The sequence below is a fragment of the Notolepis coatsorum genome (assembly GCF_963971535.1).
Source record: "Notolepis coatsorum genome assembly, chromosome: 5".
Classification (NCBI taxonomy): domain Eukaryota; kingdom Metazoa; phylum Chordata; class Actinopteri; order Aulopiformes; family Paralepididae; genus Notolepis; species Notolepis coatsorum.
Window position 1 is genome coordinate 7022945 of NC_140169.1, and position 27730 is coordinate 7050674.

The window sequence follows — 27730 nt, forward strand, 5'->3', positions numbered from 1 at the left end:
ATAGACGAGCAGAAATACCACGATAGACGAGCAGAAATACCACGATAGACGAGCAGAAATACCACGATAGACAAGCAGAAATACCATGATAGACAAGCAGAAATACCATGATAGACAAGCAGAAATACCACGATAGACGAGCAGAAATACCACGATAGACGAGCAGAAATACCACGATAGACGAGCAGAAATACCACGATAGACGAGCAGAAATACCACGATAGACAAGCAGAAATACCACGATAGACAAGCAGAAATACCATGATAGACAAGCAGAAATACCACGATAGACGAGCAGAAATACCATGATAGACAAGCAGAAATACCACGATAGACAAGCAGAAATACCACGATAGACGAGCAGAAATACCACGATAGACAAGCAGAAATACCACGATAGACGAGCAGAAATACCACGATAGACGAGCAGAAATACCACGATAGACGAGCAGAAATACCACGATAGACGAGCAGAAATACCACGATAGACAAGCAGAAATACCATGACATGGGGCGCCCCAGTGGCGAACCACATAGCGCGCTCAGCCGCGACACGGCCGACCCGGGTTCGACTCCCGAACCCGTCGTTATTTGCCGAATGTCTTCCCCCCACTCTGTCTCCCATTCCTCCTCTGTCTCTCTCTACTGGACTGCCCAGTAGCAATAAAGCGATAAAACGCAAAAAAATTAATCTTAAAAAAAAAAAAAATACCATGACATACCACAGCCCTGGTATAGACAATTATGCAAATCTGCTAATTAACAAAGGTATTTTCAGGTCTCTGGGACTAAATCTAACCAAATGGGGATCCAGTGTCAAAAGGTGCATACTGTGTACATGTGGGAGTGTTCGACATTAAACGTACCTCTGGATGGAAGAAGATCTCCGGGCCGAGGAAGCGCTCGTAGCCCACGTCGATGGTGAACTCCTTCTTGCTGATGTTGTTGATGCCGGTGTACTGCTTGATCCACTTGGAGCCGTCCGTGTCGTACTTGTTGAACTCTTTTACCAGGTCTGGACACACATAGCTGAACCGCTCCTGGTGGCGAGAGCAACGGGAAGAAACAGAGATGGTGATGAACACTGCTGGTAGTGGAACATCTACTTGGTACAGATACTACTAAAACAACAATAATGATGATAATGATAATAGTCATTAATAATAATGATGATAATAATAATAATATGAATAATGATAATAGTAATTAATAATAATGATAATTGTAATAAATAATAATGATAATAATAAAATGTTGCTGCATCATGGCAGCCATGGACCGGGTTCCACTACATGACAAGGAATTAACAAAACAGTTCCTAGAGGCAAAATTGTTGGATATGTCCAAAGCACAACTGGACCATATCAGAAGCTTCACATCCACAATACATAATAAAATTACTTTCAAAACAAATATTAAGAGATATCTTGCAAACATGTCAAGTATGTAACTGTTATCTGTGTATTATCTTTTTTTGTTTGACTGGAATGTTAGATTTTATAATGTGAATTTGTATATTTGTATTAATTTTTAATTTGTGTTTTGTCAAGTATGTAACTGTTATCTGTGTATTTTATCAGAGAGAGTGTTCAGAGAGAGTGTTCAGAGAGAGAGAGTGTTCAGAGAGAGTGTTCAGAGAGAGAGTTCAGAGAGAGAGAGAGTGTTCATAGAGTGTTCAGAGAGAGAGAGAGTTCAGAGAGAGTTCAGAGAGAGAGTGTTCAGAGAGAGAGAGTGTTCAGAGAGAGAGTGTTCAGAGAGAGAGTGTTCAGAGAGAGAGTTCAGAGAGAGAGTGTTCAGAGAGAGTGTTCAGAGAGAGTGTTCAGAGAGAGAGAGTGTTCAGAGAGAGAGTGTTCAGAGAGATAGTTCAGAGAGAGAGTGTTCAGAGAGAGAGAGTGTTCAGAGAGAGTGTTCAGAGAGAGAGTGTTCAGAGAGAGAGTTCAGAGAGAGAGTGTTCAGAGAGAGAGTTCAGAGAGAGAGTTCAGAGAGAGAGTGTTCAGAGAGAGAGTTCAGAGAGAGAGTGTTCAGAGAGAGTGTGTTCAGAGAGAGGTCAGAGAGAGAGAGAGTGTTCAGAGAGTATTCAGAGAGAGAGTTCAGAGAGAGAGTGTTCAGAGAGAGAGAGTGTTCAGAGAGAGAGTGTTCAGAGAGAGAGTGTTCAGAGAGAGTGTTCAGAGAGAGAGAGTGTTCAGAGAGAGTGTTCAGAGAGAGTGTTCAGAGAGAGAGTGTTCAGAGAGAGAGTGTTCAGAGAGAGTGTTCAGAGAGAGAGTGTTCAGAGAGAGTGTTCAGAGAGAGTGTTCAGATAGAGAGTTCAGAGAGAGTTCATAGTGTTCAGAGAGTGTTCAGAGAGAGAGAGAGAGTTCAGAGAGAGAGTTCAGAGAGTGTTCAGAGAGTGTTCAGAGAGAGAGTGTTCAGAGAGAGAGAGTGTTCAGAGAGAGTGTTCAGAGAGAGAGTTCAGAGAGAGAGAGTTCAGAGAGAGTTCAGAGAGAGAGTGTTCAGAGAGTGTTCAGAGAGAGAGTGTTCAGAGAGAGAGTGTTCAGAGAGAGATTTCAGAGAGAGAGTGTTCAGAGAGAGTGTTCAGAGAGAGTGTTCAGAGAGAGAGTGTTCAGAGAGAGAGTGTTCAGAGAGATAGTTCAGAGAGAGAGTGTTCAGAGAGAGAGAGTGTTCAGAGAGAGTGTTCAGAGAGAGAGTGTTCAGAGAGAGAGTTCAGAGAGAGAGTGTTCAGAGAGAGAGTTCAGAGAGAGAGTGTTCAGAGAGAGAGTTCAGAGAGAGAGTGTTCAGAGAGAGAGTGTTCAGAGAGAGTGTTCAGAGAGAGAGTGTTCAGAGAGAGAGTGTTCAGAGAGAGAGTTCAGAGAGAGAGTGTTCAGAGAGTGTTCAGAGAGAGAGAGTGTTCAGAGAGAGAGTGTTCAGAGAGATAGTTCAGAGAGAGAGTGTTCAGAGAGAGAGAGTGTTCAGAGAGAGTGTTCAGAGAGAGAGTGTTCAGAGAGAGAGTTCAGAGAGAGAGTGTTCAGAGAGAGAGTTCAGAGAGAGTGTTCAGAGAGAGAGTTCAGAGAGAGTGTTCAGAGAGAGAGTGTTCAGAGAGAGTGTTCAGAGAGAGTGTTCAGAGAGAGGTCAGAGAGAGAGAGTTCAGAGAGAGAGTTCAGAGAGAGAGAGTGTTCAGAGAGTGTTCAGAGAGAGTTCAGAGAGTGTTCAGAGAGAGAGAGAGAGTGTTCAGAGAGTGTTCAGAGAGTGTTCAGAGAGAGTGTTCAGAGATAGAGTGTTCAGAGAGTGTTCAGAGAGAGAGTGTTCAGAGAGAGAGTGTTCAGAGAGAGAGAGTGTTCAGAGAGAGAGTTCAGAGAGAGAGTGTTCAGAGAGAGAGTTCAGAGAGAGTGTTCAGAGAGAGTGTTCAGAGAGTGTTCAGAGAGAGAGTTCAGAGAGAGAGTGTTCAGAGAGAGAGTGTTCAGAGAGAGAGTTCAGAGAGAGTGTTCAGAGAGAGTTCAGAGAGAGTGTTCAGAGAGAGAGAGTTCAGAGAGAGTGTTCAGAGAGAGAGTGTTCAGAGAGAGTGTTCAGAGAGAGAGTTCAGAGAGAGAGAGTTCAGAGAGAGTGTTCAGAGAGAGAGAGAGTGTTCAGAGAGTGTTCAGAGAGAGAGAGAGCGTGTTCAGAGAGAGAGTGTTCAGAGAGTGTTCAGAGAGAGAGAGAGTGTTCAGAGATAGTTCAGAGAGAGTGTTCAGAGAGAGTGTTCAGAGAGAGAGTTCAGAGAGTGTTCAGAGAGAGAGAGTGTTCAGAGAGAGAGTGTTCAGAGAGAGAGTTCAGAGAGAGAGAGTTCAGCGAGAGTGTTCAGAGAGAGAGAGTGTTCAGAGAGAGAATTCAGAGAGAGAGAGAGTGTTCAGAGAGTGTTCAGAGAGAGAGTTCAGAGAGAGTGTTCAGAGAGTGTTCAGAGAGTGTTCAGAGAGAGAGAGTGTTCAGAGAGAGAGAGAGAGTGTTCAGAGAGAGAGTGTTCAGAGAGAGAGTGTTCAGAGAGAGAGTGTGTTCAGAGAGAGGTCAGAGAGAGAGAGTGTTCAGAGAGTATTCAGAGAGAGAGTTCAGAGAGAGAGAGAGTGTTCAGAGAGAGAGTGTTCAGAGAGAGTGTTCAGAGAGAGAGTGTTCAGAGAGAGTGTTCAGAGAGAGAGAGTGTTCAGAGAGAGTGTTCAGATAGAGTGTTCAGAGAGAGAGTGTTCAGAGAGAGAGTGTTCAGAGAGAGTGTTCAGAGAGAGAGTGTTCAGAGAGTGTTCAGAGAGAGTGTTCAGAGAGAGAGTTCAGAGAGTGTTCAGAGAGAGTGTTCAGAGAGAGTTCATAGTGTTCAGAGAGAGTGTTCAGAGAGAGAGAGAGTTCAGAGAGAGAGTTCAGAGAGTGTTCAGAGAGTGTTCAGAGAGAGAGTGTTCAGAGAGAGAGAGTGTTCAGAGAGTGTTCAGAGAGAGAGTTCAGAGAGAGAGAGTTCAGAGAGAGAGTGTTCAGAGAGAGTGTTCAGAGAGAGAGTGTTCAGAGAGAGAGTGTTCAGAGAGAGAGTTCAGAGAGAGAGTGTTCAGAGAGAGAGTGTTCAGAGAGAGTGTTCAGAGAGAGAGAGTGTTCAGAGAGAGAGTGTTCAGAGAGATAGTTCAGAGAGAGAGTGTTCAGAGAGAGATAGTGTTCAGAGAGAGTGTTCAGAGAGAGTGTTCAGAGAGAGAGTTCAGAGAGAGAGTGTTCAGAGAGAGAGTTCAGAGAGAGAGTGTTCAGAGAGAGAGTTCAGAGAGAGAGAGTGTTCAGAGAGAGAGTGTTCAGAGAGAGAGTGCTCAGAGAGAGAGAGTGTTCAGAGAGAGAGAGAGTGTTCAGAGAGAGAGAGTGTTCAGAGAGAGAGTTCAGAGAGAGAGTGTTCAGAGAGAGAGTGTTCAGAGAGAGTGTTCAGAGAGAGAGAGTGTTCAGAGAGAGAGTGTTCAGAGAGATAGTTCAGAGAGAGAGTGTTCAGAGAGAGAGAGTGTTCAGAGAGAGTGTTCAGAGAGAGAGTGTTCAGAGAGAGAGTTCAGAGAGAGAGTGTTCAGAGAGAGAGTTCAGAGAGAGAGTGTTCAGAGAGAGAGTGTTCAGAGAGCAGAGTGTTCAGAGAGTGTTCAGAGAGAGTGTTCAGAGAGAGAGAAAGTGTTCAGAGAGAGAGTTCACAGAGAGAGTTCAAAGAGAGAGTGTTCAGAGAGAGAGAGTGTTCAGAGAGAGAGTGTTCAGAGAGAGAGTGTTCAGAGAGAGAGTTCAGAGAGAGAGAGTTCAGAGAGAGAGTGTTCAGAGAGTGTTCAGAGAGAGAGTTCAGAGAGTGTTCAGAGAGAGAGTGTTCAGAGAGAGAGTTCAGAGAGAGAGTGTTCAGAGAGAGAGAGAGTGTTCAGAGAGAGAGAGTGTTCAGAGAGAGAGTGTTCAGAGAGAGAGTTCAGAGAGTGTTCAGAGAGAGTGTTCAGAGAGAGTTCAGAGAGAGTGTTCAGAGAGAGTTCAGAGAGAGTGTTCAGAGAGAGAGTGTTCAGAGAGTGTTCAGAGAGAGTGTTCAGAGAGAGAGAGAGAGAGAGAGAGTTCAGAGAGAGAGTGTTCAGAGAGAGAGTTCAGAGAGAGAGAGTGTTCAGAGAGAGTGTTCAGAGAGTGTTCAGAGAGAGAGTTCAGGGAGAGAGAGTATTCAGAGAGAGAGAGAGAGAGAGTTCAGAGAGAGTTCAGAGAGAGTGTTCAGAGAGAGAGTTCAGAGAGAGAGAGTGTTCAGAGAGAGAGTGTTCAGAGAGAGTGTTCAGAGAGAGTGTTCAGAGAGAGAGTTCAGAGAGAGAGTGTTCAGAGAGAGAGAGTGTTCAGAGAGAGAGAGTTCAGAGAGAGTTCAGAGAGAGAGAGTGTTCAGAGAGAGAGTGTTCAGAGAGAGAGTGTTCAGAGAGAGTGTTCAGAGAGAGAGTGTTCAGAGAGTGTTCAGAGAGAGAGTTCAGAGAGAGAGAGTGTTCAGAGAGAGAGTTCAGAGAGAGAGTTCAGAGAGTGTTCAGAGAGAGTGTTCAGAGAGAGAGAGAGTTCAGAGAGAGAGTTCAGAGAGAGTGTTCAGAGAGAGAGTGTTCAGAGAGTTCAGAGAGAGAGTGTTCAGAGGGAGAGTTCAGAGAGAGAGAGTATTCAGAGAGAGAGAGAGAGAGTTCAGAGAGAGTGTTCAGAGAGAGAGTGTTCAGAGAGAGTGTTCAGAGAGAGTTCAGAGAGAGAGTGTTCAGAGAGAGAGTTCAGAGAGAGTTCAGAGAGAGAGTTCAGAGAGAGAGAGTTCAGAGAGAGTGTTCAGAGAGAGAGAGTGTTCAGAGAGAGTGTTCAGAGAGAGAGAGTGTTCAGAGAGAGTGTTCAGAGAGAGAGTGTTCAGAGAGTGTTCAGAGAGAGTTCAGAGAGAGAGAGAGAGTTCAGAGAGAGAGAGTGTTCAGAGAGAGTGTTCAGAGAGAGAGTTCAAAGAGAGTGTTCAGAGAGAGAGTGTTCAGAGAGAGAGTTCAGAGAGAGAGTGTTCAGAGAGAGTGTTCAGAGAGAGAGTTCAGAGAGAGAGTTCAGAGAGAGAGTTCAGAGAGTGTTCAGAGTGTTCAGAGAGAGAGTTCAGAGAGAGAGAGTGTGTTCAGAGAGAGAGTTCAGAGAGAGAGTTCAGAGAGAGAGAGTGTTCAGAGAGAGTGTTCAGAGAGAGAGTTCAGAGAGTGTTCAGAGAGAGTTCAGAGAGAGAGTGTTCAGAGAGTGTTCAGAGAGAGAGTTCAGAGAGTGTTCAGAGAGAGAGTGTTCAGAGAGAGTTCAGAGAGAGTGTTCAGAGAGAGTGTTCAGAGAGAGTGTTCAGAGAGAGTGTTCAGAGAGAGAGTTCAGAGAGAGTGTTCAGAGAGAGAGAGTTCAGAGAGAGTGTTCAGAGAGAGAGTTCAGAGAGTGTTCTGAGATAGTTCAGAGATAGAGTGTTCAGAGAGAGAGTTCAGAGAGAGAGAGAGAGAGAGAGTTCAGAGAGAGTTCAGAGAGAGAGTGTTCAGAGAGAGAGTTCAGAGAGAGTTCAGAGAGAGTGTTCAGAGAGAGAGTTCAGAGAGAGAGTGTTCAGAGAGAGAGTGTTCAGAGAGAGTGTTCAGAGAGAGAGAGTGTTCAGAGAGAGAGTTCAGAGAGAGAGAGTTCAGAGAGAGTGTTCAGAGAGAGTTCAGAGAGAGAGTGTTCAGAGAGAGAGTGTTCAGAGAGAGAGTTCAGAGAGAGAGTGTTCAGAGAGAGTTCAGAGAGAGTGTTCAGAGAGAGTTCAGAGAGAGTGTTCAGAGAGAGTGTTCAGAGAGAGAGTGTTCAGAGAGAGTTCAGAGAGAGTGTTCAGAGAGAGAGTGTTCAGAGAGAGTTCAGAGAGCAGAGTGTTCAGAGAGTGTTCAGAGAGAGAGTGTTCAGAGAGAGAGTGTTCAGAGAGAGAGTGTTCAGAGAGAGAGTTCACAGAGAGAGTTCAGCGAGAGAGAGTGTTCAGAGAGAGTGTTCAGAGAGAGGGTTCAGAGAGTGTTCAGAGAGAGAGTGTTCAGAGAGAGAGTTCAGAGAGAGAGAGTGTTCAGAGAGAGAGTTCAGAGAGAGTGTTCAGAGAGAGTTCAGAGAGAGTGTTCAGAGAGAGAGTGTTCAGAGAGAGAGTTCAGAGAGAGAGTGTTCAGAGAGAGAGAGTGTTCAGAGAGAGAGTGTTCAGAGAGAGTTCAGAGTGTTCAGAGAGAGAGAGTGTTCAGAGAGAGAGTGTTCAGAGAGAGAGTTCACAGAGAGAGTTCACAGAGAGTGTTCAGAGAGAGTGTTCAGAGAGAGAGAGTGTTCAGAGAGAGATTGTTCAGAGAGAGAGTGTTCAGAGAGAGAGTGTTCAGAGAGAGAGTTCAGAGAGAGAGAGAGTTCAGAGAGAGAGAGAGTTCAGAGAGTGTTCAGAGAGAGAGTTCAGAGAGTGTTCAGAGAGAGAGTTCAGAGAGAGAGTGTTCAGAGAGAGAGCGTGTTCAGAGAGAGAGAGTTCAGAGAGAGTGTTCAGAGAGAGAGTTCAGAGAGAGAGTGTTCAGAGTGAGAGAGTGTTCAGAGAGAGTGTTCAGAGAGTGTTCAGAGAGAGAGTTCAGAGAGAGAGAGTATTCAGAGAGAGAGAGAGAGAGAGAGAGAGAGTTCAGAGAGAGTGTTCAGAGAGAGAGTTCAGAGAGAGAGTGTTCAGAGAGAGAGTGTTCAGAGAGAGAGTGTTCAGAGAGAGTGTTCAGAGAGAGAGTTCAGAGAGAGAGTGTTCAGAGAGAGAGTGTTCAGAGAGAGAGTGTTCAGAGAGAGAGTTCAGAGAGAGTTCAGAGAGAGAGAGAGAGTGTTCAGAGAGAGTGTTCAGAGAGAGTTCAGAGAGAGAGTGTTCAGAGAGTGTTCAGAGAGAGAGTTCAGAGAGAGAGAGAGAGTATTCAGAGAGAGAGTGTTCAGAGAGAGTTCAGAGAGAGTGTTCAGAGAGAGTTCAGAGAGAGTGTTCAGAGAGTGTTCAGAGAGTGTTCAGAGAGAGAGTGTTCAGAGAGAGTTCAGAGAGAGAGTGTTCAGAGAGAGAGTGTTCAGAGAGAGAGTGCACAGAGAGAGTGTTCAGAGAGAGTGTTCAGAGAGAGAGTGTTCAGAGAGAGATTGTTCAGAGAGAGAGTGTTCAGAGAGAGAGTGTTCAGAGAGAGAGTTCAGAGAGAGAGAGAGTTCAGAGAGAGAGAGAGTTCAGAGAGTGTTCAGAGAGAGAGTTCAGAGAGTGTTCAGAGAGAGAGTTCAGAGAGAGAGTGTTCAGAGAGAGAGCGTGTTCAGAGAGAGAGTGTTCAGAGAGAGAGTGTTCAGAGAGAGAGAGTTCAGAGAGTGTTCAGAGAGAGAGTGTTCAGAGAGAGAGTTCAGAGAGAGTTCAGAGAGAGAGTGTTCAGAGAGTGTTCAGAGAGAGAGTGTTCAGAGAGAGAGAGAGAGTTCAGAGAGAGAGTTCAGAGAGAGTGTTCAGAGAGAGAGTTCAGAGAGAGAGTGTTCAGAGTGAGAGAGTGTTCAGAGAGAGTGTTCAGAGAGTGTTCAGAGAGAGAGTTCAGAGAGAGAGAGTATTCAGAGAGAGAGAGAGAGAGAGAGAGAGAGTTCAGAGAGAGTGTTCAGAGAGAGAGTTCAGAGAGAGAGTGTTCAGAGAGAGAGTGTTCAGAGAGAGAGTGTTCAGAGAGAGTGTTCAGAGAGAGAGTTCAGAGAGAGAGTGTTCAGAGAGAGAGTGTTCAGAGAGAGAGTGTTCAGAGAGAGAGTTCAGAGAGAGTTCAGAGAGAGAGAGAGAGTGTTCAGAGAGAGTGTTCAGAGAGAGTTCAGAGAGAGAGTGTTCAGAGAGTGTTCAGAGAGAGAGTTCAGAGAGAGAGAGAGAGTATTCAGAGAGAGAGTGTTCAGAGAGAGTTCAGAGAGAGTGTTCAGAGAGAGTTCAGAGAGAGTGTTCAGAGAGTGTTCAGAGAGTGTTCAGAGAGAGAGTGTTCAGAGAGAGTTCAGAGAGAGAGTGTTCAGAGAGAGAGTGTTCAGAGAGAGAGTGCACAGAGAGAGTGTTCAGAGAGAGTGTTCAGAGAGAGAGTGTTCAGAGAGAGAGTGTTCAGAGAGAGTTCAGAGAGAGTGTTCAGCGAGAGAGTGTTCAGAGAGAGTGTTCAGAGAGAGAGTGTTCAGAGAGAGAGTTCAGAGAGAGAGTGTTCAGAGAGAGAGTGTTCAGAGAGAGTTCAGAGAGAGTGTTCAGCGAGAGAGTGTTCAGAGAGAGTGTTCAGAGAGAGAGTGTTCAGAGAGAGAGTTCAGAGAGAGAGTTCAGAGAGAGAGTGTTCAGAGAGAGTTCAGAGAGTGTTCAGAGAGTGTTCAGAGAGAGAGTGTTCAGAGAGAGAGTTCAGAGAGAGAGTGTTCAGAGAGAGTGTTCAGAGAGAGTTCAGAGAGCAGAGTGTTCAGAGAGTGTTCAGAGAGAGAGAGAGTGTTCAGAGAGAGAGTGTTCAGAGAGAGAGTTCACAGAGAGAGTGTTCAGAGAGAGAGTGTTCAGAGAGAGAGTGTTCAGAGAGAGAGTGTTCAGAGAGAGAGTTCAGAGAGAGAGAGAGAGAGTTCAGAAAGAGAGTGTTCAGAGAGAGTGTTCAGAGAGTGTTCAGAGAGAGAGTTCAGAGAGAGAGAGTATTCGGAGAGAGAGAGTTCAGAGAGAGTGTTCAGAGAGAGTGTTCAGAGAGAGTTCAGAGAGAGAGTGTTCAGAGAGAGAGTTCAGAGAGAGTGTTCAGAGAGAGTTCAGAGAGAGAGTGTTCAGAGAGAGAGTGTTCAGAGAGAGAGTATTCAGAGAGAGAGAGAGAGAGAGAGAGAGTTCAGAGAGAGTGTTCAGAGAGAGTGTTCAGAGAGAGAGAGAGTTCAGAAAGAGAGTGTTCAGAGAGAGAGAGAGTGTTCAGAGAGAGAGTTCAGAGAGTGTTCGGAGAGAGTTCAGAGAGAGAGTGTTCAGAGAGAGAGTTCAGAGAGAGAGAGAGAGAGTTCAGAGAGAGTTCAGAGAGAGAGTGTTCAGAGAGAGAGTTCAGAGAGAGAGTGTTCAGAGAGAGAGTTCAGAGAGAGAGAGAGAGTGTTCAGAGAGAGAGTGTTCAGAGAGTGTTCAGAGAGAGTGTTCAGAGAGAGAGTTCAGAGAGAGAGTGTTCAGAGAGAGTTCAGAGAGAGTGTTCAGAGAGAGTTCAGATAGAGTGTTCAGAGAGAGAGTGTTCAGAGAGAGTTCAGAGAGAGAGTGTTCAGAGAGAGAGTGTTCAGAGAGAGTTCAGAGAGCAGAGTGTTCAGAGAGTGTTCAGAGAGAGAGTGTTCAGAGAGAGTGTTCAGAGAGAGAGTTCACAGAGAGAGTTCAGAGAGAGAGTGTTCAGAGAGAGAGTGTTCAGAGAGAGAGTGTTCAGAGAGAGTGTTCAGAGAGAGAGTGTTCAGAGAGAGTGTTCAGAGAGAGTGTTCAGAGAGAGAGTGTTCAGAGAGAGAGTTCAGAGAGAGTGTTCAGAGAGAGAGTTCAGAGAGAGAGAGTGTTCAGAGAGAGTTCAGAGAGAGTTCAGAGAGCAGAGTGTTCAGAGAGTGTTCAGAGAGAGTGTTCAGAGAGAGAGTGTTCAGAGAGAGAGTTCACAGAGAGATTTCAGAGAGAGAGTGTTCAGAGAGAGTGTTCAGAGAGAGAGTGTTCAGAGAGAGAGAGTGTTCAGAGAGAGAGTTCAGAGAGAGAGAGAGAGAGTTCAGAGAGAGAGAGAGAGTTCAGAGAGAGAGAGTTCAGAGAGAGAGTGTTCAGAGAGTGTTCAGAGAGAGAGTTCAGAGAGTGTTCAGAGAGAGAGTTCAGAGAGAGAGAGAGTGTTCAGAGAGAGAGCGTGTTCAGAGAGAGAGTGTTCAGAGAGAGAGTGTTCAGAGAGAGAGCGTGTTCAGAGAGAGCATGTTCAGAGAGAGAGTGTTCAGAGAGAGAGAGTTCAGAGAGAGAGTGTTCAGAGAGAGAGTTCAGAGAGTGTTCAGAGAGAGAGTGTTCAGAGAGAGAGTTCAGAGAGAGAGTTCAGAGAGAGTGTTCAGAGAGAGAGTGTTCAGAGAGTGTTCAGAGAGAGAGTGTTCAGAGAGAGAGAGTTCAGAGAGAGAATTCAGAGAGAGAGTATTCAGAGAGAGAGTTCAGAGAGAGAGTGTTCAGAGTGAGAGAGTGTTCAGAGAGTGTTCAGAGAGTGTTCAGAGAGAGAGTTCAGAGAGAGAGAGTATTCAGAGAGAGAGTTCAGAGAGAGAGTTCAGAGAGAGAGAGTGTTCAGAGAGAGAGTTCAGAGAGAGAGAGTGTTCAGAGAGAGAGTGTTCAGAGAGAGAGTGTTCAGAGAGAGTGTTCAGAGAGTTCAGAGAGAGAGAGTATTCAGAGAGAGAGTTCAGAGAGAGAGTTCAGAGAGAGAGAGTGTTCAGAGAGAGAGTTCAGAGAGAGAGAGTGTTCAGAGAGAGAGTGTTCAGAGAGAGAGTGTTCAGAGAGAGAGTTCAGAGAGAGTTCAGAGAGAGAGAGAGAGTGTTCAGAGAGAGAGTGTTCAGAGAGAGTTCAGAGAGAGAGTGTTCAGAGAGAGTGTTCAGAGAGAGAGTTCAGAGAGAGAGAGTATTCAGAGATAGAGTGTTCAGAGAGAGAGTTCAGAGAGAGTGTTCAGAGAGAGAGTTCAGAGAGAGAGAGTGTTCAGAGAGAGTTCAGAGAGAGTGTTCAGAGAGAGTGTTCAGAGAGAGAGTGTTCAGAGAGAGTTCAGAGAGAGAGTGTTCAGAGAGAGAGTGTTCAGAGAGAGTTCAGAGAGCAGAGTGTTCAGAGAGTGTTCAGAGAGAGAGTGTTCAGAGAGAGAGTTCACAGAGAGTTCAGAGAGAGAGTGTTCAGAGAGAGAGTGTTCAGAGAGAGAGTGTTCAGAGAGAGAGTGTTCAGAGAGAGAGTGTTCAGAGAGAGAGTTCAGAGAGAGAGTGTTCAGAGAGAGAGTGTTCAGAGAGTGTTCAGAGAGAGAGTGTTCAGAGAGAGAGTTCAGAGAGAGAGTGTTCAGAGAGAGAGTGTTCAGAGAGTGTTCAGAGAGAGAGTGTTCAGAGAGAGAGTTTAGAGAGAGAGTGTTCAGAGAGAGTTCAGAGAGCAGAGTGTTCAGAGAGAGAGTGTTCAGAGAGAGAGTGTTCAGAGAGAGAGAGTTCACAGAGAGTGTTCAGAGAGAGTGTTCAGAGAGAGAGTGTTCAGAGAGAGAGTTCAGAGAGAGAGAGAGAGTTCAGAGAGAGAGTGTTCAGAGAGAGAGTGTTCAGAGAGTGTTCAGAGAGAGAGTTCAGAGAGTGTTCAGAGAGAGAGTTCAGAGAGAGTGTTCAGAGAGAGAGAGTGTTCAGAGAGTGTTCAGAGAGAGAGTGTTCAGAGAGAGAGTTCAGAGTGTTCAGAGAGAGAGTGTTCAGAGTGTTCAGAGAGAGAGTGTTCAGAGAGAGTGTTCAGAGAGAGTGTTCAGAGAGTGTTCAGAGAGAGAGTGTTCAGAGAGAGAGTTCAGAGAGAGTGTTCAGAGAGTGTTCAGAGAGTGTTCAGAGAGAGAGTGTTCAGAGAGAGAGAGAGTTCAGAGAGAGAGAGTTCAGAGAGAGAGTGTTCAGAGAGAGAGTTCAGAGAGAGAGTTCAGAGAGAGAGTGTTCAGAGTGAGAGAGTGTTCAGAGAGAGTGTTCAGAGAGAGAGTGTTCAGAGAGAGAGTGTTCAGAGAGAGAGTGTTCAGAGAGAGTGTTCAGAGAGAGAGAGAGTGTTCATAGAGTGTTCAGAGAGAGAGAGTGTTCAGAGAGAGTGTTCAGAGAGTGTTCAGATAGAGTGTTCAGAGAGAGAGAGTGTTCAGAGAGAGAGTGTTCAGAGAGAGTGTTCAGAGAGTGTTCAGAGAGAGAGTTCAGAGAGAGTTCAGAGAGAGTTCAGAGAGAGTGTTCAGAGAGAGTTCAGAGAGAGTGTTCAGAGAGTGTTCAGAGAGAGTTCAGAGAGTGTTCAGATAGAGTGTTCAGAGAGAGTGTTCAGAGAGAGAGTTCAGAGAGAGAGTTCAGAGAGTGTTCAGAGAGAGTGTTCAGAGAGAGAGTTCAGAGAGAGAGAGTTCAGAGAGTGTTCAGAGAGAGAGAGAGTGTTCAGAGAGAGAGTGTTCAGAGAGAGAGTGTTCAGAGAGAGAGTTCAGAGAGAGAGTGTTCAGAGAGAGAGTGTTCAGAGAGTGTTCAGGGAGAGAGTGTTCAGAGAGTGTTCAGAGAGAGAGTATTCAGAGAGAGTGTTCAGAGAGAGTGTTCAGAGAGAGTGTTCAGAGAGAGAGTGTTCAGAGAGAGTGTTCAGAGAGAGTGTTCAGAGAGAGAGTGTTCAGAGAGAGTGTTCAGGGAGAGAGTGTTCAGAGAGAGTGTTCAGAGAGAGAGTGTTGAAATTCATCTGGATTAGCTTTATTCACTTCACCTCCACCTTGTTAAAACGTATCTATAAAAGGTTTAGGGGTGGGGAGGTGACACGATCACATTTGTTTAAAAATCGTTCTTCCCAACAAACTTCCCAATATGACAATAATGTCAAACTAGGCCATGTCACTGTACAGGTGAATATTATTCTACCTACACAACAACAGATATTACAACATGTCAAGTACAAGTGGGTCAACAACTACATCAAATGTGTCAACATGTGTATTGGAACTAAAAACAACAGCATTTAACTTTTCGGGATTTTATGTGCAATTCCCTGACTGTTTCAACGAGAATTCTGGAAATGCTCAAAATACATTTTCCATCATTTTCCAACAAGTTCCAAACAACCTTGTCCTCTCTCCTGGTAAACTGCAGCGTCCAGCGCAGTGCCTGTGGTGCAGTCTCTGCTCTCTGCTCACCTTGACCGCCTTGGCCGTCTCCAGCGACTGTTCCGGGGGGATGCCCACCTCCCGCTCCCTCAGTAGCTGCTGGGTGAAGTAGGTGATGTCGCGTCCTGCGATGGGAATGTGCTTTATACAGCTGCCAATCACATAGCCCTCTGCCTGAGAGAGAGAGAGAGAGAGAGAGAGAGAGAGAGAGAGAGAGAGAGAGAGAGAGAGAGACAGAGAGAGAGAGAGAGAGAGAGAGAAAGAGAGAGAGAGAGAGAGAGAGAGTTACTGCAACTGTGAGGTAAAAGGTGATGTAAGGAACATGATAAGATTCAATCTTTCAAAATGTTCTTAATGTATCCCAGTTGCTATTGCATGTACTTATTTGTGTTTCATTACACGTATATATTATGTACATGCTTACCTACTGGTATGTCAGGGAGTGTTGCATTCATTTATTTATTTTACATTTTATTTTGGACTTCATGGTGTTTTTGTTTTGTTCTTGATTTATTGTGATGTTTCTTCTTGACTTGTGAAGATGTGTCCGGCCCATGGGGACATTAACGTGTGTTGTCGGGCCTTACAAATAAATTTGATTTGATTTGATAAGGAACTTTAAAAAGTCAGCTGCTAAACAGAGATTATAAACAAGAAAAAAGAAAAGGGAAAATAAATTATTGTAAATTGAACAGTGTTTTTGGTGGTTGTAGCAACACATTTTAAATTAATTATTCTCTTCCCCGACTGGCTAACACCCACACCCAAGAGTAAAACACGTTTACAAACTGGGCAGTACATTAGGTAGGCAGTAGGGGTGTAACGATTCGACCTCACAACGATTCGATTACGATTCTTCAGGCAACGATTCAATGCATCAAGAAATCTCTTCATTTGACCACGATTCGATTCGATAAAATTTCTATCATTTAATTCCCCCAAAAAATTTGAATACACAAATGTGGCTGGGGGAACTGATTCACTCAGCATGAATGGACTATATGTCAATAAAAACAATACACACAAAATAAAGACATAAAAAAAATTCTAACATATTCAAATCGATGCATCGAATCGAACACATTAGAATCGATGCATTTCGATTAATCGATGCATCGTTACACCCCTAGTAGGCAGTGTTCCTGGCTCAAAGAAAACCACAAATAATTGATAAATCAAAGTCAATTAATCCCTGTGTGACAATCCATACAAAGACTAGGGAAAACCTGTTTTCTACAATGTCGCCTTTAAACTAGGGCTGACCCCGATTAGTCGAATAGTCGACTAATCGATCGAAAGGAGCCGTAGCCGACTGCCAACCTCTTAGTCGAATGCAAAAAAAAATTAAAAAGTACAATATATATTTTTTAAAATGTTTTATCATTCTTTCCAACAGAAAAGAGGCCTAGAAGCGTGGCTAACAGTAATGGTGCGCATACCAGAGGCTAACTGCCTAAGAAAACAGGCACAGAGGCACTGAAAGAGGATTTCACCCGTCTAATGAACACACTAGACTAGACAAATATCAAGATGTATCCATCAGTGGACCAATTGCATGCTTTTGCAGAGGACAAGAAGCCTTCAGTCGACTCCTTCAGACATTAAGCACCCCCACAGCCCAAATGGAATGAAAAATACAAATAAAAATACAAATATTTCTTCTTTTTTTGTATTGGGGGGGTAGTCGACTATCGAGGTCAGCCCTACTTTAAACTAAAGAACTGTTGCTAGACTACTAGAGGTAGAGGGTTCCCCTGTCACTGCTAGACTACTAGAGGTAGAGGGTTCCCCTGTCACTGCTAGACTACTAGAGGTAGAGGGTTCCCCTGTCACTGCTAGACTACTGGAGGTAGAGGGTTCCCCTGTCACTGCTAGACTACTAGAGGTAGAGGGTTCCCCTGTCACTGCTAGACTACTAGAGGTAGAGGGTTCCCCTGTCACTGCTAGACTACTAGAGGTAGAGGGTTCCCATGTCACTGCTAGACTAATAGAGAGGTAGAGAGTTCCACTGTCACTGCTAGACTACTAGAGAGGTAGAGGGTTCCCCTGTCACTGTTAGACTACTAGAGAGGTAGAGGGTTCTCCTGTCACTGCTAGACTACTAGAGGTAGAGGGTTCCCCTGTCACTGTTAGACTACTAGAGGTAGAGGGTTCCACTGTCACTGTTAGACTACTAGAGGTAGAGGGTTCCCCTGTCACTGCTAGACTACTAGAGGTAGAGGGTTCCCCTGTCACTGCTAGACTACTAGAGAGGTAGAGGGTTCCCCTGTCACTGCTAGACAACTAGAGAGGTAGAGGGTTCCCCTGTCACTGCTAGACTACTAGAGAGGTAGAGGGTTCCCCTGTCACTGCTAGACTACTAGAGGTAGAGGGTTCCCCTGTCACTGCTAGACTACTAGAGAGGTAGAGGGTTCTCCTGTCACTGCTAGACTACTAGAGAGGTAGAGGGTTCCCCTGTCACTGCTAGACTACTAGAGAGGTAGAGGGTTCCCCTGTCACTGCTAGACTACTAGAGGTAGAGGGTTCCCCTGTCACTGCTAGACTACTAGAGAGGTAGAGGGTTCCCCTGTCACTGCTAGACTACTAGAGAGGTAGAGGGTTCCACTGTCACTACTAGACTACTAGAGAGGTAGAGGGTTCCCCTGTCACTGCTAGACTACTAGAGAGGTAGAGGGTTCCACTGTCACTGCTAGACTACTAGAGGTAGAGGGTTCCCCTGTCACTGCTAGACTACTAGAGGTAGAGGGTTCCACTGTCACTGCTAGACTACTAGAGGTAGAGGGTTCCCCTGTCACTGCTAGACTACTAGAGGTAGAGGGTTCCCCTGTCACTGCTAGACTACTAGAGAGGTAGAGGGTTCCACTGTCACTGCTAGACTACTAGAGAGGTAGAGGGTTCCACTGTCACTGCTAGACTACTAGAGAGGTAGAGGGTTCCACTGTCACTGCTAGACTACTAGAGAGGTAGGACCTATCCTCAAGTCCCTTCACTGGCTCCCTGTCTCACTCAGGATTAGGGATGGGTATCATTAGGATTTTATCGATACTACTACTCTTATCGATACTGCTTAACAGTTCGGTACTTTATCGATACTCGTATCTGTTCTTTTTTATTTAGCAAAAAAAAAAAAAAAATAACCTGTTAATCTGTAGACCGTTTTCGCCTAAAGGTACTTGCCTAAGTAAATGAAAGATTGCTCCACTTCGGCAAGGTCAATTTGCATGTTATTGGTATCTAGGAACATCTAGGGACCTGGGGGTATGTATTTCCAGTGTCAGAAATATTGTGTCTGTTACTAGGCTGAGTAAATTGTAATGAAGAAAAGGAGAATATAAATTATGATTTATAATTTTTGCATCTTTGATCAAAAATGTATACGGGTAGGAGAAAATGCTCACTGAGCTCATTCACCACCTTATTGAGAACATGTGTACATCTGTGTACACGTGTAAATCTAAGCAAATGAATAAAGGGAAGATGATTAAACAAGGATTTGTAGATACAGTAATTAATGATAATAGATTTTAATTATAAATTCATATTTGACCTTGAACTTGACCTTATTATGGCCAAATCATACATCTATGGATAAGGAAAATGCTCCTCTTTCCAATGGCAAGGTTGAATCTGGATTTAGTCATTTCCTTGAGGTTTTTACGATAATTAGCTTTTTCCGATAAATTAGTATTTCCGATAAATCGTATAAAACATCGGTAAAATTAAAATATACACTTTGACTACTGTTTTTGATAGGGTTATGGTCTTTACTCTTTGCTACAAAAAAAAATATTTAAAAACATTAACCTCTTAACATCCAAGGGCCCACATGTGGACGATTCTTTGCCGACCTCTAGTGGCTCGGGTATGCATTTATTTTAATACATTATATAGATAGAATTAAAGCCCTATTTGTTGCCTGTCGATTGCCCTTTCAGGTGACAAAATCCGTTCAGCGGTTCTCGAGTTACATGCCGATATGTGAGGCGTGCCCCAAAGTACGCAAAAGTACACATTACCAGCTACAACCGCCGACTCCCGGGGCTCTAGTTCCGTCAATCATTTGGCGAACCCGAAAATCTTTGCACAGGGTTGTAGCCAATGAGTGTGGCTTTCCAATGATACCCCATGATATGATAATTGGGGATCTAATACGGTCTCTATTGATCGATTTATGATAAAGAAAAGCAGGGTCCCCTATAGGGGGACCTTAAGGCTTAACAGAATCGACATTGCTTTATTATTTTTTTATATAACTATATTACTGCACATGGCAACTTTTTTATCAATTAATACAAGCAGTCAGATAAATTAACTATTTTGGGACTTTCTATTTTATTTAGAAAGTTCTTAAATCAGAATGTCCCACCCAATACCCAGCTGTTAAAAACGGTTCAATACTCCATGTTATTAGTAGAGGCTGTGTGTCTTGGTGCGCTCCGGGTTCTGTTTACGGTTTGCGTTTTGAGCGTGTAAGCTTGCCGTAGGCGATGATGTCACGCTTGAATGTAAACACAGGAAGAGTTTAACACACAGTGATGGAAACTGGATGCCCGATATAAAGAAACAAATAACCAATAAATATTAAGTTATATTTGAACCTCTGTTGTCAAGCCTTGTCAATATAACTCACCCCCTTTTCTTGATTGATTGATTGAAAACTTTATTAACAGATTGCAGAATGGGTACAGTACAGTACAGCTCAATACATACAATTGTTAAGGGGATGCAGACCAGAGAAAGACTTTTGTCTTGTTTACATCAGGGTCCCCCATTTTCAATTCATCATAAAATTCTCACGAATGGAACTGGTGTCGTGGAGTCCGCTTTGAGCGTTTTCCATGGTTAACGCTAATCTAACGGCTAACGCTAGTTAGCTTAGCCTATTTATTACTAGTTAGCAGCTAACATTGCTCGCATAAATTATATTGCATGTCATTGATATACCGGTCGATCACGGCCGACTGGTTGGGCACCACTGGTCTATAGAAATAAATGCATTCGAACAAGAAACCAATGTATAGTAGACATAGCAATGGCAAAAAAAGTTGTGTGAGTAATAATGGCTCGCTGCGGCTCGCTTCTCGTGCAGAGACAGAGAGAGGAGAGATAGTTCGCAACGTTTAAATTCCTCGGAAAAAAACTCATAGTAATAATAATTTCTAGAGTATCGATAGCAGTACCGATAACGTCGGAGCTTATCAATACTCCGTTTTTTTCTAATTTAGTACTGGTTCCCGTTTAGAACCGGGGTCCGGGGGGCATTCCTACTCAGGATCGAGTTCAAAGTCTCCCTGCTCACTCACCAATGCCTCCACGGAAACGCCCCCTCTACCTCAAAGGACTCATCACCCCACAACTCCTAGTTTTTTTTTTATCCACTTTTTTTCTCCTCTTTTTCTATTTTTTCTCCCATCCCAATTTAGCCGTGCCAATTCTCCCCTCCCCTGTCTTGAACGTTGCTCGCATGTGCCCCCCACTGGCCGGTTGTAGGGAGGATAGAAGCCCATCGCATGTCCCCTCCGATACATGTGTAGGCAGCCAGTCGCATCTTTTCACCTGCCAGCGCGGACTCTCATTTGGCAAGGAATAACGTGTGGGAGGCTCACACTACTAGGGATGGGAATTGATAGGATTTTATCGATACGATTCCATTATCGATTCTGCTTATCGATTCGATTCTTTATCGATACCCTTATCGATACCTGATCAATTTATAATTTACATAAATAAATTGGAAATGCAACAGAACTACATTTACATTTACATTTAGTCATTTAGCTGACGCTTTTATCCAAAGCGACTTACAAGTTCTGTACGACAAGCCATCAGGAAGGGCACAACTCTATCAGCTGAGCAACAATGTTCATCAAAGTGTTGAGTGCTACAGTGTAGGTTAGTTTATTAGGACAAGTGCATGACAGTACGGTTAGTTAGGGTTAGATATATTTTTTTTTATTCAGATAATGGTTGAAGAAGTGAGTCTTTAGTCGACGGCGAAAGATTGGACGGGATTCGGCTGTCCTAACTGGGGTGGGTAGTTCATTCCACCATTGTGGGGCAAGGACTGAGAATAGGCGGCTTCTCTTTGATGACCCTCCCGGAGCTTGGATAGGAGTAGGTCTGAGGCGGCCAGAAGATGCAGAGCGTCTTAGCTCACCCTGAACTAAATCAATGACTAGGTTCTAAAGCATTCAAGTAGTTTTCACTGCACATAGAAGTAGCCAAACAGCGGGAGCATTTCGGGAGCATATTACCAAAACCCAGGCAATTTCGAGCCCTTAAGGAATCAAATAGAGTCTGCCATGGCTACATGCTAACTTTATTGCGCAACTGTAGGAAAAACCTGGCAGCGATAAGGGAATTGAAAGTCACGGGAGCCACACGGCATCGGCCAATTAGGATTCCCATCCCTACACACTACCCCCGCCATTGTCCTGTCTCTGCTGTGCAGGCGCCCCAACCGACCTGTAGGAGTCGCTGTTTACAACGTCCAGATTACCACCCATCGACTTCCCACCTGCTAACTCTGCCAATTGAGTTTGTATGACGGCCGGCCCAAGCCGGAGGCAACGGCGACAGCCGGATTCGATACCGGTGTCTCGTGCGTTGGTGACGAGCACAATGACCGCTGCGCCACCCAGCCGCCCGTCAACTCCTAGTTTTAGTGTTCTTTTTACTCCTTACTAGCTTTAGTCTTGCTTATATTCCTTCTTCTTTTACTCTTGCTAGTTTTTATGTTATTTTAAAATGTAGCGCTTTGAGATTTACTCCACAACTATAAAGCGCACTACAAATCAAATATATTATTATTAGGAGGGTTCCTCTGCCCAACAATAATTAAATTTGTGCAGACTTTCACATCTGTGGGAAGCTTATTCCACTCCGTTGTGGCTTTAAATGAGAAAGCTGATTGAAAGGCAGTTCCTGGTTTAGGAATGCTACACTGCCTCCTTGAGGTTGACCTCGTAACAACACTGTCCCATCTGCTCAGAGGAGAGTTGAACAAAGCTCTTAACCCTTTCACTGCCACACTACCAAACGGTTAACCCTTTCACTGCGACAATACAGAAGGTTAACCCTTTCACTACCCTAACCTTTTCACGGTTACCGTCTATAGTGTGATAGTAAAGGGTTAACCTTCTGTAGTGTGTCAGTGAAAGGGTTAAGGGGTGGAGGAGCAGCATTAGAGAGGTATCTTAATTATCTTCTTATCAAACGTTTTAAGGGCTTGTTTGACTGTAGAGGCTTCAGGCTGTCTTGCTCGAGTCCAGCAGGACACACACAGTAGGTAAAAGGAGAACAGATCATTGCATTAATAAATGTAGCCTATTTGATGCCTGTACAACTGTAAGTGAGTTTCTAATATATCTCAAATGTTTGGCTCAGCTCATCGTCTTTTGCATGTTTCTTAAAACTAAGGGTATTGGTATGCAGGCACCAGGCTAAAATAAGGCATTAGTATATCCAGACCTATTTTCATATACTCTTTCAATATTGCCAATAATAAAAATGCCAATAAAATCAGGCATTGTCAATACCTGGAGCTCACATTTGAACCATTTCCTCCTGCACCCACACCCCTTACCCTAAACTGGGTTCGTAGCATAGATGTTTGGTAAGGGGATTGGGTTTCTTCATTGAGCGCTTATCCTTATCACTATGACTAAGTAGTATCTTGTGTTTTATTATAAAAAGAAACCATACATATGTCATTGATGTACAAAATTAACAGTTTCAGGCCGAATACTGACCCTTGTGGGACCCCACGATTCATATGCGTACATGTTGCTTTATACTCACCTGTACAAATGACTGCCCGTTTCCTATGTAGCTTTTCAACCAATTTAGCATAACCTCTCTAATACCATAGCTTTCCATTTTGTTGAGTAAGATGTCAGGATCAATGGTATCTAATGTTTTTTTTAGATCTAGAAATACTCAGTGTATACTTCTTTTTGTCTATGCAATTAGTTATTTCTTCAATTAACTCAATTAGCCAGTGCAACTCATTGAATGAGTGGGTGGGTGTGTGTAGACAGCTGGTGGGACTCACCACGGGGATGACGTGGGTGACGCCGTCGCCGCTGTCGATGACGGTGCCAGTCAGCGTCCTCTCCCCCACCTGTCTGGACGTCCAGGAGGCTGCCAGAGCCAACACAGCCTGAGAGAGAGAGAGAGAGAGAGAGAGAGAGAGAGAGAGAGAGAGAGAGAGAGAGAGAGAGAGAGAGAGAGAGAGAGAGAGAGAGAGAGAGAGAGAGAGAGAGAGAGAGAGAGAGACACACACTGTCATGTCAAACTGACTGACGACAGCCAACGCGGCGGCCTGCGAGAGAGAGAGGTGTCAAACTGGCTGACAACACTCACACTTTCAGAGGGTAATATGGTTTCCATACAAATATTATATAGCATCACTTGTTGTGATGGCAAGGGACCATACCGGTCTTTTTGACATGTGGGTTCCAATAATATGTTACCGTTACTGAAAGATTTGGTGTCAATCAATAAATACTATAATATGCTACTGCCAGGACATTTACATCTAGTCACTTAGCTGACACTGGAGTCATCATTTTTGGAGCTAATGATGCTAATGATGGAGCATCGCCGTCGGTTGTGTGATAGTAAAGGGCTAACCTTCTGTCGTGTGGCAGTGAAAGGGTTAATTAAATAAAGAAATTCCCTATCCATAGTCGCCGTGGGAAAGAATAAAAAAAAATAAAAAATAAAATAAATTCCCTACCTACCCATGGCCAAACTGACAACCAACCTGAAACCAACTATTATTTTTGTTAGGCCTAGGAGTACTACCACAACAATGAATACTACTGTGACCGGCTCTGCTGGTGCTCCTACTCTCCGCACTAATATCAATAGTTCCAGGGGAGGAGACCGACCTGCACTGCGATGTAGAGTCCGGGCACGTTGAAGGACTCAAACATGATCTCTGCTGTGTACTCCCGGTTCTCTGGTGTGTTCAGAGGGGGCTCCGTCTGGAGAGACACAACCACACACACACACACACACACACACACACACACACACACACACACACACACACACACACACACACACACACACACACACACACACACACACACACACACACACACACACACACACACACACACACACACACACACACACACACACACACACACACACACACACACACACACACACACACACACACACACACACACACACACACACACACAGACACACACATACAGAGACACACACACACACACACACACACACACACACACACACACACACACACACACACACACACACACACACACACACACACACACACACACACACACACACACACACACAGAGACACACAGACACACACATACAGAGACACACAGACACACACATACAGAGACACACAGACACACAGACACACACATACAGAGACACACAGACACACAGAGAGTTCAGTTCACCCGAACAAAACTTGTCTTTCTTTATAGAAATAGAACCTGCTTTCTAGTAGAAGAATAATATGTTGAAACTGCATGACTCAGGATTGTGGTGATGTAGTATATGCTGCCATTACCACCCTTAAGCCCTTAGATGCAGAACCGTCTGGGAGAAATGAGAGGCCCTGTGCCATATGATACCGCTCGCAAATTCTTTTAATTTTTAAAAACTGGGCTTTTGAGGTGATGAAATCACTGCGCTCAGAGGCAGCAGTGGTTTGGCAAAAAATATAGTATAGAGCAGACCTGGGCATTGTACGGCCCGCGGGCCGGATAGGATGATTCTGACCGGCCCGCGAAAGATTACATGATAATAAAAAAAAATATTTGACTTGATTCAACAACAAAGCAGTCGGGGCAAGCCAAAAACGGTCGAAAGTGTGGTTATTTGACGTTTGGATTTCTTTTTTCACAACTGAGGTAGGTAGATTAAATTTTTAGAGACTAAAGTACAGAAAAAAGGTACCGTTGGGTACCGGTATCGATTCACAGGTACCGGTTCAAATATGAACGGTACCCATCCCTACTGAACACACAACTGCAGGGCAAGGGCATTTTTGCTCATGAAATGCATAGCCATGTGAAAGCCTTCATGACAAAGTTGCAATTAATTTCAGGGCAACTAGGCAGCAACAATCTCAAACACATGAAAACCCTGAAAGAAGTCAGACCATCAGCTGATCACCGGCACAGGTACTCATCCATGTTGGGAGCACTGCATGGTGAATTTTCAAGGCGTTTTCAAGGTTTGAGGATGAAATGCAGCTGGTTTCCTCTCCCTTTACCTGCAGTGTTGATAGAGCACCCACTGATGTTCAGCTTGAACTCATTGACCTGCAGTCTGATTCACTACTGAAAGAGCACTTTAAGTCAGCATCACTGCTAGAGTTCTACTCTGCTCTCAAGGAGGAGAACTTTCCAAACATGAGGAGACATGCTCAGAAGATGTTGGTTTTCTTTGGATCCACCTATATGTGAACAGACATTCTCAGTCATGATGTTTACCAAGTCCAGGTACAGATCCTCTCTCACTGATGAACATCTGGCAGCTGTGCTTCGCATCTCCACCTCAGACATGCAACCTGACTTTGATGGACTTGTTAAAGCTCAACAGAGACTGGATTTATCACACTGAATGAAGAAAAAAAAGAGCTGAAGAACACTAAAATGTGGAAATATAACAAGTGAAATGGGACACTTGATCTTTTTTTTTTCTTTTTTTTTCACAGTTCTGAAAACATTAAATGTTTAATATAGGCATGTAAAGTAAAAAAGGCTACTGGGACACTTTTCTTTACACAGTTCAGTAACATGTCTTGTTTATTTTGGCTATAAGATGATGTGATGTCTTTAGAAAGCTAAGGAAATCCTTGTTTCAATAGTATATGAAACTCAAAATAATAACTTTATTTGTATAGCACTTTTTCATACATGCCCTTTGTTATTAATGTTTCACATTTTGTTTATCATTTTGGAAATAAATTCTATTTGAATAAATGATATTTTTTAAAGCTAACCTCACCTTTTAATTGCCAAATAATAACATACACTCTTACCAGGGGTCAAAACAATGCCATTTACTGCTTTTTATATAGAAATAAAATGTATATTATGCATAATTGAATTTGGAATTTTGGCCCGGCCCTCCAACATATTTTCAGTTGCTCATTCAGCCCCCCGGGAATAATAATTGCCCACCCCTGGTATAGAGTATATCTGCTTAGAAAATGAAAATGTCAAATTTTTGAATATTTTATTTCCCCCGACAACATGTTTACAGGAAAGTTTTGTAGTTGTATTTGGAGTGTATTTCGTGACTGTTGGGAACCAGGCTACACTGGCACACCTACTTCCAGTGAATGACGCTAAGCTAGGCTAACAGTTTTCCGCTTATTGTAATCTCTCGCTTAATTGAAACCCTCAATGATCTCTTCAATGATCAATGATCTCAATCTAAATAAAAGGTTAAATGAAAAAGAAATATGTCCGGAGTGACTCCTCCTTGCTTACCAAGAGGAAGTAGTGGTCCTCAGGCTCCGCCCTCAAGTACTTGAAGATGACCTGCTCCATGAAGCGCTCCATCAGGTCCCAGTCCTCCACGATGCCATGCCGGATTGGCCACTGTGGGGAGAAAGGGGTCCAAAGTTTCCATCAGAAATGGATTGCATTTTATGCAACAGCTTTCATCCAAAGCGCTTTACAACTTATGCCTCAGATTCACACACATTGATATCTTCTGAAACCTTGGAACCTCTGTATTTTCATTTAACATGACTGAACGCAGTAGAGGGAGCAGGATAGTTTAAAGGGTTAATGTGATATTTAAGGCTGTGATCACATTGGGCGTCTTTTTGAACGTGCCTGCACCTTTTTTCTATCGTTTTGTTCAATGGTTTTGTTGCGACAGGCGTGCGTCTCCTCCGAACTACGCGCCTCGCGTTTTTTTTAAGCAATGCTCTTTCGCACGCTCTCAGTTGAAATTAGGGGTGGGAATCGCCAGAGACCTCACGATACGATACTATCGCGATACTTGCGTCACGATACGATAGTATCGCGATACACTGAGTATTGCGGATTTTTTTTTGGGTGAATGTGAGTGTAGCGGGTATATAAAATATACTAATGTTGTATTCCACAAAGATCCCTCCCTAACGTTATTACTTTAATTTGTTTATTATTATCTTTTACTCTCATAGTCTTTTATTTTGAAGCCGTCGTCACTTCCTGCCGAAGTGACGTACTTACTTTGTCGCCCGCCTCCTTCCGTTCAGTCTGGCTGAGTAAGGAAGGAGGTAAGAGCTGTCCCATGTCCCCAGAACTTATTAATGGTTTAAAAGAACGTACTATTGTAAATAATTTACCGGGCAATGAACCGGAGTTGTATATATTGGTAACTGTGTTAATGCGAACAATTCTGCACTTTTTGTAATGTGGTTTAGCTGTGGTGGCGAACTATTGTATGACACATGCTGACTGAGTTTGTGGTAATGGCTGAACAATGCGTGTAGGCCTCGTTCTGACTGCGTGACATATTTCTCCCCCCTTGTAGCCTAGGCAAGTTATTGACGCCATCTGCTGGCCAAGTGTTGATATGTACCTGTGGAATGTCTTCTCCAGGTAATTGGAGATATCTTATTGGTTATTTTGTATTATTTCATTGTGTTGTTTTATTTTAATGGATATTTCAATGTATCATTCAAAATGAGCAGTCTGGCTGAGTAAGGAAGGAGCCTAGGCAAGTTATTGACGCCATCTGCTGGCCAAGTGTTGATATGTACCTGTGGAATGTCTTCTCCAGGTGAAATAAAACACACTGAATTGCCACAACTGAGTCTTCACTTCCACTACACGACGACGACACAGAGGGGTGACCTTAGACCAGTTACAGTGATGCCGTGACCAGGACAACACAAGAACCAACGCCAGATTGGTCGCCGGGAAGAGTGTCGTCGAAGTGAATTTTTTTTTCTTCTTTCTTTGATTTCTGATTTCTGGTTTATTGAAAAATATTGTGACCAACGTATATATATATTTTTATTCTCTTTCCTGGTATAGGAATAGCCAATTGAAAAATATAGTGACCTTATTATATATTTTTCTTCTCCTCTTTCGTGGTGGGATAACCAATTGAAAAATATAGTGACCTTATTATATATTTTTCTTCTCCCCTCTCGTAGTGGAATAGCCAAGAAAAATATTATAATCAAATATTTCTCCACTAATTTGGCATAGTATTGGTAATGGCCAAGGTAAACATATTGTGATCCGCAGTATATATTTAATTTTTTTTCTCCTTCTTTGTTGATAGCTCATTTTAGAAAATAAAATAGAATGGATCACGATAATGGAGAGGTGGAGGCCGTTTCAGTGAGCGGGTCTGTTGTAGAGGGGGGAGCCATTGAGGAGAGGGTGGTTCATGGCCCTAGTGATTTTGCGTCCGGGAGGGGGGCACAGCTGTTGGCTCGATTTAACTCACTGGGCTGGCAGGGTGGTGAAGGGAGGTCACGAGCGCCCAGTCAGACCCAGCAGGTTAGTGCCCCGGGCAAT

General features: G+C 43.9%; 1 protein-coding gene across 1 annotated transcript in view; it reads right to left on the minus strand.

Moving 5' to 3' along the window:
• Positions 1 to 27730, minus strand: part of LOC311229310 (actin-related protein 3) — a 100599-nt gene that overhangs the window by 12756 nt on the left and 60113 nt on the right. Inside the window, exons 4-8 of the mRNA XM_084315385.1 lie at positions 25694 to 25804; positions 23090 to 23185; positions 22249 to 22356; positions 14226 to 14369; positions 867 to 1040 (exon numbers count right to left, since the gene is read on the minus strand). Of these exons, the coding sequence (XP_084171511.1) occupies positions 867 to 1040; positions 14226 to 14369; positions 22249 to 22356; positions 23090 to 23185; positions 25694 to 25804 (633 nt within the window). The remainder of the gene's footprint in view (positions 1 to 866; positions 1041 to 14225; positions 14370 to 22248; positions 22357 to 23089; positions 23186 to 25693; positions 25805 to 27730) is intronic.